Genomic DNA, 20087 nt, shown 5'->3' on the forward strand with positions numbered 1-20087 from the left:
CGCCATTTTGAGGAACCTGAAAGTCCCCTATTTCATGCAATATACTCAGGCATGAAGGATTTGCTGTGGATGACACAGTTTATGTGAGTGGGCATTTTTATTCTGCTATTAAAGAACATATTATTGCATACTACACTATGGAGGATTCTTTTATCTCACCCTGTGGGGTGTGAGATATCTTTAGGCAGAAAACCTTCCTGTGACACCTAGTTTTTTTGGAGGGGAACTACAGGTCCCAGAATCACCTGCCAGTGTTGGAGTAGGATCCTGGGTGATCCTGAAAGTGAAGTGGCCCATTGGGTCGCAGAGGGGAGGGGAGGAGGCAATCTTGCCATTTGAGGATTTGAGTGTGTAGACGCATTCACAGTTTCTTTCACCACACGATGCTGCATGGAGTTTGAAGCACAAGTTTATGGACATTGCTTTTGATTGATGTTGTGTTTGATCACGTTTGTTCACTTAATCACTGTATACCCCTCTCATTTTAGGGGTTCATCTTGATTTAATCATTCATTTTGTCACACGTTTTTTCAGTCGTTGTTATATGCACTAATATTGAGCACTAAGATTTAGGCATTTTTTATATTGTTTTTTGTGGCACGTTTTTCATCATACTTGGCATTCATTTGTTTGGGGGGTGTGGGGTCATTAGAGCGCTGCACTATTTTTGTTTGCATTATTTGATCACTGTTAAGGTATCAGTTAGAGTGTGAGCTGCTGGTGTGTGTAGGTTGCTTCCATAAGTGCAGGAGGACTGTTTATCCATTTTTTGACCATCATGTTATTCATCTCCCCAAACATAAGAATTTGATACATGTAATTATGGTGCATGTATTATGATTTTTTTTTTTTTACTGAAATGCTGCAAAATATTTTTATTTGTGAAACTTTGGACCAGATGTATCACTTTATGTACAATATTGCTTGCTTCTTGTCTGATTACAAAAGAAAAGCATTTAAAAAATACAAATTAATCCTTGTAGTAATAAAGGTTTATTGGCAACTTAAAGTTTTCATACTGTATGAAAGAATAAAAATTTTAATTTCAGTAAGCATACATTTTTGGGAAAAAGGATAAGCTTTACTTATATATTTCAGTGTACAAGTAAGTTACAAAAAACATGGAAATAAATACATTTGTTATATACAAAGTTTCTCTGCAGGAATAGCGATCTGATTTTTTTTTTGTGTGTGTTGTATAACCCCAAAGTGCACTCTACGTGAATTCTATTTTGCGTATTTTTAAATGGACATTCAGAATGTACAGGTACCCGTCTGTGCTAAAGGATTGGCAAGGCATGTTACATTTATTAACTCTCACCTTCTTGGGATAGAAAGAGCTATGAATCCACTATATTCATTGCAGGCAAGATGCCATTTTGGTGCATATTGCTGCCATTTTGTAAAAATTTAAAAAATAACTATGTACAGAAATGTATGTACCTTCTCAATGTAATAAGCATATACAGTCTATTTATACACACATACAATATATATTTATATATATATTTGTTAAATTCCCAGAGATATTCAGTTCTGGTATCACCCATGCATGCTTGCAGAATTCCTATTGCGTTATGTAAATAAACTAGATGGACAAAAGGCTTTTTTGGCTACTATTTTGCACAGTGCTGCATTAAACATACATTGAACACATTTTCTAGACATATTCTAGTAATGAAGATGACCTCTATGCCCAAAGCTGCACTTCTAATGCAGGTGTCCTGATAATAGGATAAGCTTTTATCTTGTGAAGACTCGGTAGTTGTTGTACATTCAAAATCCTTCTTTAATCCCTTAGTGTGTGTTGGGGGGAGGGGTTGAAACCAAACCCAGCCTAAAATTTGGGGAGTTTAGAACTTTTGGAGGAGATTTCTCTTCCTATTCTGTTTGGCATCCTTCACTTGGTCAGAAAGTAAGGAGACAAAGCCAAAAAATCTAGACAGAAATTCATCCTCACATGACTAGAAATGTGCTTCCATTACTTCCTGTGGCTTTGTTAGTGGAATCCCCTCTGTCATAATGTCCAATGCACATCAAAGAGAAAATAACTATAACCAAAACTGGAGTTGGGTTTTATTCTATTCATATTTTTCTAGGTTGGCAATATTTAAAAACAAGAAATTATACCTATTCTACTTACAGCTGGTCAGCTGGTTACAATGGTCAGCTGAGCTACCTTACTTTATATCCTCCTAATATACCTCGTCTAAGCTATTTTAGTACACAGCAGCAAAATATCTTCTACACACACAGCAAAATTTGCAGATGACTTTTTTTAAGATCTATTGGCTTATTTACCACAGCATATTTGAAAATGAAGCATAATAATCTTAAAGCAGAGTTCCAGTCGCACTTTGAAAAAATATGTCAGCAATTGCAAACACTGTAGCTGCTGACTTTTAAAACACAGCCACGCACCTGTCCCTCGATCCTGCGGTATCCTCGTCGCAGCCCATTTCACCAGACATCCGGTGTTCCCAGCCCGGCATCTTCAGTGTGGGCACCTGGCTATGACAGCTTGCGGCTTCACAGTCTAGAGGCCCACTGCACCTGCCCAAGAAGCGCTGCGCTTTCTGAATAGTCCCGTAGTCTTCTGGGACCTGTCATGTGTCCCAGAAGACTACGGGGAGGGGGGCAACTTCTGCTTCTGATTGCCTAGGCGATTGCAGCAGAAGTGGGAGCGGGTACCTGTCAATTTTGGGTACCCGCTCTCCAAAGGTGCTAATCCTTAATTTGTCCTTTTGGGTGGAGCTCCGCTTTAATATTCTTGATATTAAAGTGGTTGTAAATCCTCGCATATACGCAGTGAAGTGACTGGCCTCAGGTGGTACACAGAGATGAAACAAATCCTTCTACATAAGTTGTATCTGTTTATCTATAGCATCTGTTAGCTACATCCAATCAAAGTGCAGATTTTACACAATCTCTCAGCTCTAAAAAAAAAAACAACACTGGGTAGAGAGCTGAAATTACATCAATGAAGAGAGCTGAGATCTGATTGGAGGGAAGAGACACCCCCCCCCCCCCTTCATGCAGCTCACAGGAACAGAGATGAGGCTGTCAATCTGTTGGAGGTCCCTCCCCTGTTACCTCTTTTCTCTTGGTGGTCAGGAAAACTCATTAGAAGCAACTAATTTTTATAGCAGAGGAGTGAAGCAGCAGACAGAAATGACACTTAGTATCCTGAATTGAGACAAGTACACACTATAGAGGAATATGCTTCTTCTTTTTTTTTTTTTTTATATTTCATGCCTGAGGTTTACAAACACTTCACACATAATGAACACAGCAGGTGGCACTTGTCTGTTTACATATAGCATAGAGAGCATCATCCCAGGTTAGGTTGCAGAAAAAAGGCAAATGCATTCTCCTTGATCTTGTACACCTGTACTGTATGATTTTATTTACTGAACTGTTGCTTCTTGCACTGTCGCTGAAAGTGGCACAATAGTCTCTGTGTTGGTGTGGTCTTTTTTTCTCCTCTTTCTTTTATTGAGCCTAAACTTGCCATACACTGTGTGAAATGCATTCAGTGGTTGGCCCTTGCAGACCCTTACTGCCTGGCATTCACTTGAAGGAGCTGGGAGGAAAATTATCAGTCGAACATTCAGATGAAGCAGCCACTGTTTGGGCATTTTGTCAAAATAGAATAGTCGCAAGGAAAAATTTATCTATCTGCGCTGTATAGCATGGATGGAGGAATCTGTTAGATATCTTTATGGCCAGTTTTAGAAATCTGAAGGGGAGAACCTTTTCTATCAGAACTTTTCAGTCATGCTGTGTATAAGAGTTGCAAATGACTCCTATGAACTATAAATAATGGACTGCAGAACACAAATGTCACCAGCGTGTCTTTGGTGCAAAGTTCAGTCCTATATTTGGAAATCCCTGTTCAGTTCAGTGCAACTTTTCCGAGTAAAACTGGTGCTTCATCAGGCGTATGGTAAAGGGGTCCTATGTGGCTCTGAAACATTGCACTGTAATGAGGTCTTTCAGTATATGTTTGGACTTTGCTACAAAGATCCAAGGTGTGATGGCAACATATTTCTTTTGTTTATATACCAATACCATTTCCCAGTTACTGAAGCACCCTAAACCACAGGTGTCAAACTGGTGGCCCTCCAGCTGTTGCCAAACTACAAGTCCCATGAGGCATTGCAAGATTGATACTTACAAGCATGACTCCCAAAGGCAGAGGCATGATGGGACTTGTAGTTTCGCAACAGCTGGAGGGCCACCAGTTTAACACCCCTGCCCTAAACCTACATTTGCAATTTTAGTTTGGTGTATACTGACTGGTTTCAAGAGTCATGTGAACTAAACTGTGGCTGCACCAATCCATTCAATTTTCTTTCTTTTGGTGTCTATATCCCAGTGCATTCCACTCTAGTTCAAAAACACAAACATGGGAGCAATGTGGGAGCAGCATGCTTTTTTCCAGTTTAGTAGTAAAACCCTATTTCTTTTCATATGCATGTATAGCCAAATGTTATTACTTTTTTTTTTTTTTCTTTGAGTAGGGAAGCATTGGAACCACTTTCAATTTTTATGGTCTGTGACACCATTGTGGAAAGGCAAAATGTTATGGGAAATGCAATATTGTACTGTTGTCCCCGGAATATGAGGTGGGGGTAAATCTTTAGATGCAGATATTCATTCAATAGCAACTAAGGGAAAAATTCCCCTAACCTTGAGATTTTCTCTTACTTCCTCTTAGGATTCTAAGACAGGAAGTAAAGAAAAATCTCCCCAACATGAAAGAGCAAAACCGAAACCGACACTTTATGCCATCATTCCTAATGCCTGGAATTTTATTAAATAAACCTATCCAGGAGGAGTGAAATGGAGCCTGTCATCTTTCTGAACTTGCTAGATGCCAAGCTGCCTCCATCTACATTACATAATAAGTTACGTCAAATGAATACTGCGCTACTAGCACAGTATCCATTGGAATTAGCCTTTTAAGAGACGGTATCCTCTTATATACTTGCAGCTTTGTGATTTCAGTTGATTGGGGAAAGGAAAGTCAGGAATTTTGATTTTCTCTTGTGGGTCAGTGATTAATAGAGGGACATCGCCCTCCCAATGAAAATTAAATTTTTCTTCCCACTTACCTTTTAGCGCTTTTTTCTGTTGTAATATACTTCCAAGCCCAGCAGCATTAGTATTGTCCTATTCTCTCCCATGCTGTCCTACTACAGGTCCCATCCCATGTTGCTATCTTCCTTGTTTACTTGAAGGAGAGCCTATGGTCTCTTCCTAGGTCCTGCAGCCAGTCCCAAGAAGTTGTGGTGCCATTTCTCACATATCTGGTGCTGTATCTGTTTACATATTGTTCTAAGAATGGAGGACAGTAATGCCTCTGGGGATACCAATATCACATATCCCAGGAGGTATTACTTTCTTCAACTTATAGAACAATATATGAACAGACACGGTGGCAGATCTCGGTCTTGCACACGTGTGAGATCTGGGGTTGTTTACTTCCCCCATTTTTGCAAATGGAGGAAGTAATGCCTCCTGGGATATGTGATATTGGTATCCAAGGAGGAGTGTGAAACATCATTTCTTGTCTAGGTACAGCTTCATAAATTTAAAAAAAAGAAACTAAATAAAAATCATAAAGAAAACAACTTTTTAAAAAAAATTGATGGGAAAGATTAAATTGAAGAATTTCATTTTTGAGTAAAGGTCTGCTTTTAGCATTTCAGCATTTTTACTTCTGCTCATGCATTTTATTATATGCTTAGTTTGAATTGCCTGGGTTTCACATAGCTCCCAACTGTCCCTGATTTTGAGAGACTGTCCCACATTTGGAACAAAGTCTCTGTCCCTTGTTCTTCCTCATTTGTCCCTCATTTTGGTCTGATCTATATACTTTTATATACAACACACTATTTATCAAAAAGTGTTTTACAGTGCTAAACCTTTCATCCAGTTTCTAAATTGCTGCATTTGTAAGTTCCAAAAGTAAATATAATAGGATAGAAGTGGTAAAAAAAAAAGCACTTGTGAGTTTAACCAATCATTTCTTTGGACAATTCTCCTTTAAGGGAGGCGTGGCAGGGGGTGTGTCCTATGCCTACATATTTTTGCTAAGAGGCAGCCCTCATTCCCATCTCCGTAATTTGGGAGGTATGGTTTGTTACTCATGTACTGTTTAATGGAAACCTATACTGAAACATTATGAAGGCTGAATCTGCTTAGCTCTTCTGCTAGTCACCTGCCTGTAATGCTTAATTGGTGGTTTCAGCTTTCTAAGTACTTGTTTTGACTTTGTGAAGGAATTAAAGTTACTAAATCAGCAGTGACAGTGAGCCAACTGGCATATCTTCACTTCATTAACACTTTAACAGCTTTATTCATATTTAAGAAAGGTAAAATATAATGCTGGAACCATCCTCTTTTTCCCTGGTAGCCCAGAGTGTCTCTTGGAATGCATCAATCTTTAATTCCCCTGTGCCCACATGATTTGCTTGCTACAATAGCTGCTGGAACTAGTAGTCCAGAAAATGGTAGCAAGTCACATATAGCTGTTATATGCTTTCTTGTAATATGCTCCAAAGGATCAACTTTTTTTTCCAGTTTGAATCTGCTGCATTTTATCAAGTGACCCAAGCTTTGTGAAGGTAATTTAAAGGAGACCTCCCCGTGAGGACATTGTGGTGACGAAACATGTAGGGCAGGGCCAGTTGGATGCTGACGTTTTGACACTCCTCCTGTGTCTGTCGGAGGGGATCAGCGGTGAGCGGTGCTAGTGGTTTATGCCTATGCCTTTCATGGTAGTGTCGGTCTAGACACCTTGTTTGTAAGTGTGTTACTACATTAAAATATGTTCTGGTTTTAAAATGCGCTGCAATACTATGCCTTTTCTTTACCTTTTGAATATGGTCCCAATGCCTATGGAGAATCGAATACCTACCTAGGAGAGAGTGGTCGCAGAGTGTTTCTTTCGTATTATCAGGAAGCAGTCCATATTACAAAGTGGCGTTTCTTTACACCTAAAGGGATCCAATACTGCAGAGTATCGCTCCTAGTACCTGGAATTGAATTACTCATCGCTCCCAGAGCAATAGCGCTTATGCTGGTCTATCAATCGATCAGCATGTAGCTCTGGTGAGTCACCTAATTTATTCGGTGGTGGATTGTGCACGGTGTTTCCAATTTTATGTATTTTTATCCTTTTGGGATTTTCTAAAAGTGTTTGGACTTTCACATATTGATCTATGGACACTTTAAACTAATCACAAAAAATCAGATAAAAATAAACCATTAAAGTGTTTTTGATTTTTTCACATATTGATTTATGAACACTTGAATTGGTTGTTTTTTATGTTTATATTTATTTTTATTAATTAGCACATTCCTATAGTTTAGTTTAATTTAAAGGAGTGTCAAACTCAAAACAAAACTGTTATATATTCAACTTATCAATCTTTGGATGTGGTGACTGCATTCATTTTCTTTGAGTCTTTTTTTCATTTATTTTCACCTGGTGGTCTGGCCAGTATCACACTTCCTGTCTTTGTTTCCACTCTGTATGGAGGAGGCACAGAGAGGAGAGAAGGCAGTGGTGAATAGACTAGCAAATTTAAATTAAATTGAATAAATTAAAACCAAGGTCCCGCTAACACTTTTACAGTAACAGCTTCTTTTTCCTACTTGGATATAATAAATGAAAAACAGCTGACCCCTGTCAGTGGTAAATGGTTTGTCTCAATCCTCTAACTGCCACTTTTGCTGGACAGTTAAGTCTGTTTAAAAAAAAAAAAAAAAAAAGCTGAGAAATAACAGACCTCCTAGCAGGATCACCAAATGAAAATAAAGGGAAACATTGCTAAAAAAGAAAATTAATAGTCACCACATCAAAGGTCTGGAAAATTGCAATATATTAAGCGTTTGTTTCTGGGTGTACTGAATATACCGCTTTAACTCGTAATCTACACTTCAACGCATGTATATTCAGGGCTGTGGATAAGGGGGTACAACTAGTCCTCTTGTACAGGGCTCAGTCCAGCAGGTGGGCCCAGACAGCTGCATGAATCCGATGTGGGCAGGGAGAGTGATCGATATGGTGGGAGGGGCAATTACTGGAACCAAGCCCCTATATGGCTTTCCCTGCAGCAGCTGAAAGCTGACTTCTTCTCCCTCTCACTTCTGCTTGCTTTCAGCTGCTGCAGAGAAAGCCATACAGGGGATCAGTTCCAGTAATTGCCCCTCCCACCATACCGCTCACCCTCTCTGTGCACCATACATATCACCCTGCCAGTTTCCCCTGTGTGCCCTCACCCCCACAGTGCTGCCGACTTCCCTCCTCTCCTTCCCACCAGCAGCTGCAAGCACATAATAGGATTCTTCAGGATGGAGAGTGGGGGAATGGTGCGGTAAATAAGTCACATTTACCAGCCCCTTCCTTTCATGAACGAACACAATGAAGTATCGGTACCGATCACTCACTGTTTATTAATAAATAAAGCATAGTAAACTGTTTTTCTTGGGGTAGGGGGCCCTGTCAAGTTGGCTGTATAGGGCCCCGTGGTTTCTAAGAGCAGCCCTGCGTATATTTTATAACAGCTTTAAGTGCTCTTTGTTATGACTTACTGCACCCTAGAAACGGAAATGTGTTTAGGTGTTTTATATGCTGTAACACTGCTAAATTCAAATTACCTCAACCTTGTAATTGCTTTTCATCTTCTATTTTTAATTTGAATGTCTCCGGCTGCATTCCATTATGATTTCTATGTACAGGAATTGCACTTGTGAAGACTGTAGCACACTCCTGCTCTCAGGTGTTGTAATGTTTAGAACTCACTGCTAATGCTGTGAACGGGATAAAGTGAATGTTTTCTTACACCTCCCAAAAGTGACATCTCAGTTTGTAAATGTGATTGCATGATAAAGCTGAAATTTCTTTTGCTACACAGAACTGTACTGTTTTTAATTGCGAAACTGAAATTACCAGCTTGACACATGTATATCCTTGTTTGAACCTAACCGATGCTTATATAGTAACACAATATTGAGCGGGAATAACATTTCCTTTGACACATTAGAGCTCTAGCAAACACAATGCCCTATTAGCTCTTAAAGGACCTTTACATGAGGTATTTCTAAAACATCAGGGATGGACATGTCTATAAATCTTAACTCAATAAAAAAAAAAAGTATGACCAAAGCTTTTTTGGCCATACTTCTCTTATGGGTCACAGGAGTGCACTTACGTTTGCCCTCCTGTGATCCAGAGTCGGCTCATAGCACACTATTGCCTGCTATTAGCGGACATCACAGAGCTGCTCCAAGCCATATTGTTGGGACTCCCCCTCTCCAGGTTGGTGCTCTGGCAAGTCCTGGAGGGGCAGAGTGGTGACTAACATTCTCCACTCTGCTCAGAGCAGAGTGAGAACTATGTGATTTTTTTATTGATTTCAGGTACTTATATAGCCCCGTCAATTTACACAGCACTTTACATATATATTGTACATTCACATCAGTCCCTAACCATCAAGGGGTGTACAATCTAAGGTCCCTAACTCACATTCATACATACACATACTAGGACCAATTTAGACAGGATCCGATTAACCTAAAAGCATGTCTTTGGAGTGTAGTAGGAAACCAGAATACCCAGAGAAAACCCACACAGGCCCAGGGAGAACATGCAAACTCCAGGCAGGTGGAGCCATGGTTGGGTGTCGAACCAATGACCCTAGTACTGCCAAGCGGAAGTGCTAACCATTTAGCCCCATCAATGGTCATTTGATTGCTACGTCTTCAGTCTTAGAGTCAATGCGGGACAACTACAGAATCACACCAATGTTGTGACATAGAGGTGAGTATGACTTTCAGGAATTAAAATTTTACACCATAGCGCTGAGATCTCCCAGAGATGCAGAACACGGTGTTATATAATATTGGCCACTGTGCACCTGGACAGGATGATCTAAGCATTTCAGTGCTTTTAATATCAGGGAATCTTGTAACTGTGCAAACAAAAAAAACAGATGGTGCAAATCTGACACCAAAGAAATTGAGATTTGCTCTGAAGAAGGGGGCTTGTCTCCCGATGTGTCAGCTGGTACCATCATCCATTTTAACCTTTGGGGCTTGACACTGGGCTGGTTTCTGGATTTTATGATGCACTTTTATCCACACTGGGTGTATGAGTATAATTTGTAATTTTATTCTATAAAGTGTTGTAGAAAATGCTCTTTGTTTTTTGTTGTTTGCATAAAGGTGATTATGTGTTTTTTTTTTATATACCCCATACAGTTCTTTAAAATAATTTCTAAGGATCCCTTGGCGCTGAAGCGGTGTTAGTTCAGGCCATGTCAATGTGTTAGCCCCTAAGCAAAAAGTTTTATATTGTGAGACATTTATTTAGTCCTAAATATACTTGAATGTATCAAAATAATAAAGCTCTGAAGATGCAGTGCTAGTTTAGGGCACAACTATGCAACAAAAACAGTAGGAAAACACACAGCTGGACTTAACATCATATATTTGTCTTTCCGATGGTGTATACAAAACATGCTACATGTAATTAGCAAATTAAAAAATGCTAATTCATTCACAAACAATGTAAACTTAAATAAAACCTTAAATGGCATGCTTTATAATATTTTACCATGTTCTGGTTTGTTTTTCCCTATGCATACTATCTGAAAACCTATTGAACCTAAAATGGAATACTAACAGTGGTTTGATTGCAGATCTAGAAGAGATGTGTGAATGTAAAGATCATATGCAGCTTATCTGCCTTTGGACCCCTTACCTATTTATGACATATGCAGTAATTGGGCAATAAAATGGTGTTGCTGTGACTTTAAGTGAAAGAAAGAAAAAAATAAATAAAAAGCACACCTCAGGCTTTGTGACAATGTTTCAAATGATTCTGAGAAAGTAAACTAACCAATTCAGAATAAATGTAATCCATTTCTAACTGGCACTGCTGCTGTAGTAAACAGATGCAGAATCCAGCTGACTTCTTTAGTGAACAAGGAGTAGGAACATTCTTGCATATCTCTTTCCCTTGCCATTCCCATACATATGCTCTTGTTTTTCCTGCACATCTGGCTGACCTATGAGATACAGAAGACCCCAGTGTCTATCAGTACCAGCCTGCTGTTTTGGGAGTGCAGCCTATTTTCCCTGGGAACCTAATATTTTTACAGTTGCTTGAAGGGCATATGGACTGGTATGAACATAACAAAGAGCCCACATGTGACCCGTTTGCTATAGAGATAACAACCCATGTGGCTAATGTCATCTTTAAGAAGGTGGGAGGGAGAATACATATTTTAATTCTTTCTCTTCTCTAGTTTTAGTTAAAAAGCAAAAATATGGACTGCTTTTCATTCATCTCTCCTTTACACTGCAGTCTAAGTAACAATTACAATCATTATTTTTCAAAAGTGTTACAGCTACTGTATCGTCTTAATTTATAAATTCAGTTTTCCCATAAAAAGAAACATGGAAGTTGTCATTGCTGGTCTTTGAAAAATGTTAGTTACCTAACTTGCCTGCTTCTGGCTTCAACATTTATGAGTCAAAGTCCCAGAACAAACATTTAGCAAATAAAGTCAGAATGTCTTACCTATATAATGACTCTGGGTCAGTAACTCAGAGGCTGTTGAAGACAAAGCATCAGTATGTAGCTAGGCAGGAGGAGATCGACATGTACAACCTATATGACCTCTCATGAAAGGTTTCCTTGATCCTAGGTTCACACCTAAGCCTTTTCCGCAGCGTTTTGCAGAAACACACTAGTGCATTCAACATGATTTCCTATGGGACACGTTCACATGCATTTTCACCGGCGTGTTTTTTTTTTTTTTTTTGGGACAAGTTCACATGCATTTTCACCAGGTGTGTTTTTTGGAAAAGATCAGGGACTTTTTTAAACGTAAAAAGTTGCGCTTTTGGTTCTCTAGACTTCAATGGAAACGCTGCAGAAAAGCATGTAGTGCATTTTTTATGAATTTTGCGTCAGTAACTCAGAGGCTGTTGAAGGCAAAGCATCTCTATGTAGCTAGGCAATTGGGATTCTCAGGAGGAGATCCACATGTACAACCTATATTTTCTCTCATGAAAAGTTTCCGACTCTAGGTTCACACCTAAGCCTTTTCCGCAGCGTTTTGTAGAAATGCACTACAGTCTATTTAGCATGATTTGCTATGGGACACATTCACATACGTTTTCACCCGGTGCATTTTTTGGAAAGGATTGGGGACTTTTTTAAATCCAAAAATTAGCATTTTTGGTTCTATAGACTTCAATAGAGACGCTACGGAAAATAATTGTGCGTTTTTTATGCATTTTGCATTCTGTTTTAATCTACCTAGCAATAAGAAAAAAAAAAGCATAAAAAAATGCAGCAAAACTGCATGTGCAAAAACACGCCACAAAAAGCACTGCAGAAACGTATCAAAAGCAAACTGCATAGGTGTGTACCTAGCCTAGGTGCTGATTCACACATGTGCGGTGCATATTGAACCTCAGGTTTCACTGATAATTGATACAGTAGTTTTTCAGTGGTTTAGATCAGGTTCAGATCAGGATTTTACCCTGTTCACAACTGATGAAATATGTGCTTTAGAAACTGCTCCCATAGAAGTTAAGTCTGTAATCTGCACCAGGGGCGGACTGACGACTCATGGGGGCCCTGGGCAATAGGGAATCATGGGGCCCCTGTGTCCTTGCCCAAACTCAAAAAAGCCTATGAAAAAGGTACCAGGGGCATCTCATGGGGCCCCCTACTGACCCTGGGCCCTTGGGCAGTGCCCAAGTTTCCAAATGGTCAGTCCGCCCCTGATCTGCACCTGAACCGGTCCACACTGCTCAGAAATTGGATAGGACTTTTTTCAACCTGCACTGGATCCACACTGCCAGCGCACCTGACGTGAACAGGCACCATTGTAAGCAATATTTCTTATGTCATGCAGATTGGATGCAGTTCAAACTGCACCCAATCAGCATATATGTTAATGGACACTTAGAGTTGATTGACACATGTGCGTTGCAGATTGAAGCTCAGGTGACACAGTAGTTTTTGACAGGTTCACGTCAGGTTTACATCAGGTTCAGGACAGGATTAGTTTAGGATTTTATCCTGTTCACACATATGCGGTTTAGAAACGGTTCCCATAGAAGTCAATAGCCTGTAATCCGCACCTGAACCTGAAGGCACTGCTCAGAAATCGTACAGGACTCATTTTAAAACTTCACTGAATCTGCACCACCAATGCATTGGACATATGTGAACTGGCACCATGGGAAGCAATGTTTTTTTACATGTCATGAGGTTCAAACTGCACCCAATCTGCATATATGGGAAGGTAAAGTTTAGAATTCAGAATTTTTTAGGACAAAGTTAATGTCTGTTAGTTGGTCAGTAAAGTGCACATCCCAGAAGTCTGCAGCATTCACATGACATTACAATGATGATTTAAGTGATGTGGCTTCATGATTTGTATGATCCAGTATTGTATATGCCCCATATTTTTATTCTTTGGCATTACCGCTGGTATACATGTCCAAAATGAAAACAAAGAACATTATCTTAAAAATAATGGTGCATTTATTGAATTTGTTAAATCTGCATCTTATTTTGGCAAAGGCTCAGTCACCCTGAGAAATGTCCCATCTGGGCCAGTAAAATTGTTTAACAGGTAATTAACATTGTTCTGAGAAAAACAATTCCTTCTGCATAAGATATGGGTTGTAACAGATTGGCATTTCATGCAAATAATGTTTCAAAACCTTATATTTTCACAAGTGTTCTACAAAATGCTACTATTATATGCATATTTTGTTTACAGGATGCAATCTGCTTTCTGAAAGCCAACATATTCACACTCAGAAGCTCTGCTTACCAGGATAGGAGGTAGAGCAAACTAAAATTCTAACATGCTTCACACAAAAGGTATGCATTATGTTTAGGTTGAATGGCTCATGGGTTTTTTTGCCACATGCTGTATCAAACCTTACAGGCATGTAGGGCTTGAGAATGTGGATATATAGCTTTTCAGTTGAATGGAACAAGGTAAGCATGTAAGCTAGAATTGGAGATGATTTATAAAGACAAATAGGATTTCCACATTGCAAGGGAATTTTCACTTTCCTTAGTGAATGAGGTCATGTCCAAGCAAATATATATATATATATATATATATATATCTCTTGCGCATGATTGAATATTCTTTGAAATGTGAATGTTTCCGACATTCATTTCCAAACTGAAAATTTGCTTGCCAACAGCCTATTTCCCCTTAGTAAATCAACTCTATGGACTGCTATGAAGATCACTAATGTCTCTGGCTAGAAAACCATTCTTTCTGCTTATAGATGTATTTTCTTTTTCTCAAACTGTATCAAATAGCTGTTGTTTACATTTGGTCTGTTATCCAGACTAGTTCATTATTCCTGGCTGCCACAGACAAAGAAAACATGACAGACAAGGAATGTTTGCTGTCTCTGATTTACAATGTATCTCCTGCTATGCAGCAGTTTCCTAATGTAGATCTTCAATAGATGGTATTAGTTTCCTAATGAAGGTATTCCACTAGATAGTGGACACTGCCATATCATGCTAGTATTGTTAGGAATGGATTGGCACTTTTCCTCAAATCTCAAAGAGTCTACTGGCTTAGGCCATGTTTTTAGGTATTCTGACATTTTTTCCTACTGATCTAAATGCAGCCAATTGTTTTTATTGGGCCTGTATAAACAGACACATAAACTTGTGCTGTTTACAGATCAGTAAAAAAAAAAAAAGAACTGATGTGGTTTTTTCATCCAGTCACTGTTCTTCTGGAATAATAGTGGGATAATAGTGGACTATCTGCAGTTCACATTAACATTCAAAACAAGTGTGCTTCCTTGTGCATACAGATCAGATTGTTCACAATTGTCTAACTACAACTACACAGCAAGCTTAAACAAATGCTTCTGGCTCCTATTTGTTAACTTATTTCTGCGTTAAATGTTGATTTCCTAGGATTATAGCTTAACAAAATGTGATAAATTGACAATGAAGTAGGCCTTATAAGCCAGACTGACAGACTGAAATATGCATACAAAGAAAGTCCTTGTTTTTCCTTTATTAATGTAGTTATAATATAAAATAAAAGGAAAATAACCAGTCATGACTGTTCAGAGGATCCTGTTGTAGCTACTGTATATGCAAAACCTTTAACTTTCCTCTGCTCTGCTTTTTTTTATAATGCCTCTAGTTTAAGATGACCTATAAAACCCCATGCAATTTAATATTTTTTTTGTAGTCAAACCTTTTCTAGCTTGAACTATATAACTGGGCAGACTCCATTAAGATGAGTAACAATGTGCTGTTTAAAATGGTTAGTCTGACACCAATCTGATCTATACTCTTTTCATAGGGAAACCAAGTAGACAAGCTTTAAATACTGAAAAACATTTTTACATACTGCAAATTTTTATATCCTGTTGCCAAGACTGCAAACAGCTTCTACGTAATATATCTAAAATTAAATTAAGCTTAATTTTCAAAAATGGTGCTTACCTTTCCTTGTCTTCTGACACATTCCTGAGATCATTAAATAGATATAAACAATACTAATGTTTTTATAGTGAGTACATTTTTCATATAAGTTTTAAAACATTTGATTTCTTTAGGATAAATTAATTCTGGCTTCATAGGACATAAAATGTGAGGTGCATGAAAACCACACCCCCCTCCATATATTTAAAGTGTTATTTGTTGGTTCTTGGTTCAAATACTTATAGTAGTAGGATTTTGCTTGGATAAATATTTGTTTTAAGTCTGTGCAAATGTACAGCAGTACATATCCATATATAATATAAAGAATAAATAATATACTTAAGAATTCATTTTTTAGCGATTCTATATATTTAGATAATAGATTTGGATAAAAAAAAAAATCACAATCACTATTCTTGATATTCTGTGCCTGCCCCTGAGCTTCACATAGTTTAGACCAAGAATACAAATACCTTTCTCAAGCTTATGAGATATTACAAAAAAATGGATTTAACAAAAAAGTTAAGAAACTTCACTCAATAAATTGAGTGAAGAGTCCCTTCAATTTTCCAATCATCTGTAAAATGAATTCCTGTATATTTCATCTGACCATGATTGGGTTTTCAAACCGAACACAGCAACATGTTGTTAAATGAAGATTCCCAATATCTTTAGTAAATTAGCAGAAATGTTACAAATGATACCAGAGTTTCTGAGATCATAAAATTTGAAAAAAATAAACATTTAACGGTTTGTTTTCCTAAGCAAGTTGCCTTATTTAAAATAAGTTATCCATGACATTCACAAACATATAGATAAATATTTCCTGGAGTATGATTGGAGAATGAGATATTTCACCCAATTCTACATATATGTTTGTGCAAATGATTTGTTTCATACTGTGCAGACACTAAGTACTGTTATAGCCAGCCATGTGTGTCTGAAATATCTCCACAAAAATCTCAGATTCTTCAGTTCTGATACTACCTTGAAATTTGTATTCATATTTGTTATTCATAGCATCTTAATAAATGTCAGGACACATTTTACCATCAATGGTCTCTGTACGGCCATGTCAAACTGAAAACGTATTTTCTAGAAAACCTTTGCATTATATCTACATGGGAAATCGTGGAGAGAGAGCTTCACCACATTACTCAGTATAATCACAGCCTTAAAGCTGCACTCCAGCCAGACAAGAAAATACATATATAGAAATGGGTTACCTACCAAATGTTTTGTATTTATGTATTTCCAGTCCTGAGATTTGCATAGTCCTACAAAGACTAGTGACAAAACTTTTCTCTACTGCAGTTAAGCAATAAAGCTAACCATCCAGCCTGTAACTAAACAGCGAAGGAGCAGGAACAAACTGAGGGCTCTCTGTCATCAGGACTCTTGATTGGCTCCTAGCGTTACCCCTTTCTCTCCCAGTGTGAGTGCTGCTATGAAGATGATCTGTTCCCTCGAATGTTTCTTAATTTCATAAGATAATAGAAATTTAAGCCATCTGAGTTATTCGTTTCAGATGGACTTGCACTTCAACTGGAAAACTGTTTTCTCCTTCGTGTGTTCTTAGGAATATTACCACTTAACGTAACTCTGCATAATTAGTTGCCGATTATATTTTATTGTATAAAGACTTTTACAGAATGCATGGAAATACAATATGGCCATAGTGTAGAGTTAATGCTTACTTATAGCGGTTGTCCACTTAAACTAAAAAGTGCAGGAAGGGGATGAAATGCTAAAAGATATGCTCAGATTATCTATATCTATCTCAATATATAGTGTTTGTGCAAAAATGTCAAAATCCCACATGCTGCTGGTGGAAATTGCAATACAAAAATCCATAACGATATTTTAGAAGAAATTTTTTTCAGGGAAACAGCTGGGGGGAGTGTATCAGTGGACAAACATTTAGGATGCAAGTGCAGCAAGTGTTGCCTGCACATGCTTGGCATTCCCCTTAATGTTCTTCTATAGTCTGAAAGCCTTGCTGATGCTGAAAAGATTAGCATGAAAGCTTAGACAGTTTAGTAAGCCTTGATATAAAAAGCAAACAAACATGGTAAAAAAATATTGCAAAATAGATCACTGTTAATGAACGTCCACACTAATCCATGTGGACGGGAAGAGATTCCTACCTTATTTAATGCTCTGTAAAAGGAAATTGTTACAAATCTATATTTTGCTAAATAATACAGCAGTTCTAAATAATGATTTTATAGTCTTGTTGTGACCTGTTGCTCCTCCTGCCCTTCTTTCCACTTGTTCATGAGCAGGTCACATGCTTCGCCCCATGAGTCAAACACATCCTCCGTGGAGTCTATTAGCTTGGTATTAGAAGAGCAGAGGTCGGAAGCACAGTGCAGGGAGTTGGAACAAATTGGAGAATGATCATGACTCTGACCACCAATACTCCCATCTTGACTCACCTCATTGAGGTTAATTTCAGTATTAGAGCACTCTGGCTCTTGCTCGCTACATTTCGCGTCCTGCCACATGCAGTGAGGTTGAATAAGTCCATCAGAAATAGAATATACTGGTTCAGTTGGTGGTGTTGGCATATGTCCATTCATTTTAGAGAAAAGTAAGCCCAGTCTTTTAAAAGATTCCTTTTTGGAACTTGAAAGCCTTTGGAGCTTGTTTCCATTACGAATGAAAGAACGCTTGCTAATGCCATTGCTTTTGGGTGCATTATCCATGATTTCAATCCCAGACATAGTTTTAATAAGGGCTGAGACATTGAAATCCTTTTTCTTGTTGGCTATATTAAAAGAAACATTCTTTGACTTGGGTGTCTCTTCTGTCGCTTCATCCTTCTGTGATACCTCTGTACTGCTGGTGGAATAGCTTCTCCTTGGAGGTTTCCGGTTTCCCAGAAGATCAAGCACCTCATAACGGAAGCTGGAGATATCCTGCTTTAACTCCTACAACAAAGTAACAGATAGGTAAAGATAAAGCTGCTTCTTTGACTCAGCAATGCACAGTTGGTTGTGTGCTAGTTATATAAGACACATAACTTACTTTGCAAGCTTATTACTACAAGAAAACTCCTATATACTGCCAAATCATTAATAAATACATTTTTCTTTGTTTAGGGGTTTAAGTGTTACTAAACCCAGGACTCTGCATTCGATATATCTGGTCTCCCACAGAACACACTACATGAAAATGCAATTATTTTAATAAATATGAACAGCTAAATATCTCGTCTCACCAGCAGTCTTGTGACTTCAGAAGAGCACTGGTTAAAGCTTGTAGGAGGAGTTTACTTTCTGCTCTAGGAGGATGCAGAATCTTTGACCTCTGTCTGCACAGTGCTGATTGGCCCTGTACTGATCACATGCACTCTCCTAAGAAAAAGCCTCTCTAGCAATACACACCAAATTGAGCATGTGCAGAGTGACTCCACATGATATGTCTTATCAGGAGGTAAGAGGGGGGCACTGGAAGAAGGGGAGGATCAGTGAAGTTAAGATCAAACAGCCTTTTTTACACAACGTGGAGGACTAATCCCTTAGGTTCCACATTGAGTAAAACCAGCATGCTTTACTGCATATACAGGCTGATTTTACTGTTGTGGGTTTAGTAATACTTTAAACTAATGATATTAAAATCTAACATTTCTGACCTTTTGAGGAAATGACCACGTTTTTCATAAATGTTGCTTAGCTAGTTTACTAGGCCCTAGCCTCCTAAGTTTTTCCTGTTGGCTGTTATCTGTTTTTGGATACCCTTAGCTAGTGCTAGTTAATGAGATTGTCCTGCAATGTTAGAATTTTTACCAATTAGCCAGGTGACACCTTCCAGTTCAAAATTCTCTAGAATTTATACCAGTTTAGGCAACCTTAATTACATTTTCTTCAAATATGTCAAGGAAGATGTGGATTGTACAGGACTTTGATGAGAGTGGTGAAAACACGTGGTTCTAATCAACATCCAAGCCATTCGCTATTGTGCAGTGAAGCCTGGACAGATTGTCTAATTACATGACAGAAAGTGTGCACTGCTGTCAAACTGCATAGTAAGGATGTTAAAATGACATTAAATGTGGGCAACAGATGGTGTTGAAAACCAACTGCAAGCTATGGTTTTGGTAAATAATAATGTGTGAACTGGAATGAATGGCGAGAACACAACTCATTTAACTGGTTTATCATTCAAAAATATAGGCATGTAGGGGGTGCCTATCAATTGTTATCTTGCACTTCTAACAGTTGGAAGTGTTGGTCGTCTCTTGTAGGAATTGTCAAGGGTTGGCTCAGTGGTTGTACCCTTTTCTGCACTCGGCCTATCTGCAGACAAAGTTGGATGGCAATCTGCAGTGAATATCAAGGGCACTCAGGTTGAGTGAGGATTTCCAAATCTCTCACAGTTTACTATTCTCAAAGAGAAATCTAACACTATTTCAAACACAGACATGGATTTTGTTAATTATTGGAATCATACCCATTTTTAACATTTTTCCAATAAACTAGATGGCTTTAAGGTTACAAACATGCACACAATAGAAGCATGATATGAAGACAGTTTGCTGTAATTTTCCCTGCAATGTCTGAGAACA

At 38.3% G+C, this 20087-nt stretch overlaps 1 protein-coding gene across 1 annotated transcript in view; it reads right to left on the reverse strand.

Moving 5' to 3' along the window:
- Window positions 1-974: 974 nt before the first annotated feature.
- LOC149447470 (short transient receptor potential channel 5-like) overlaps window positions 975-20087 on the reverse strand; it is a 431706-nt gene continuing 412593 nt past the window's right edge. The window contains exons 11-12 of the mRNA XM_089652492.1: window positions 13265-18450; window positions 975-13111 (exon numbers count right to left, since the gene is read on the reverse strand). Of these exons, the coding sequence (XP_089508618.1) occupies window positions 17743-18450 (708 nt within the window). The 3' untranslated portion in view covers window positions 975-13111; window positions 13265-17742. The remainder of the gene's footprint in view (window positions 13112-13264; window positions 18451-20087) is intronic.

This window comes from Staurois parvus, unplaced genomic scaffold (assembly GCF_062004578.1).
Source record: "Staurois parvus isolate SC_StPar_1 unplaced genomic scaffold, SC_StPar_1.0 ptg000684l, whole genome shotgun sequence".
Taxonomy (NCBI): Eukaryota; Metazoa; Chordata; class Amphibia; order Anura; family Ranidae; genus Staurois; species Staurois parvus.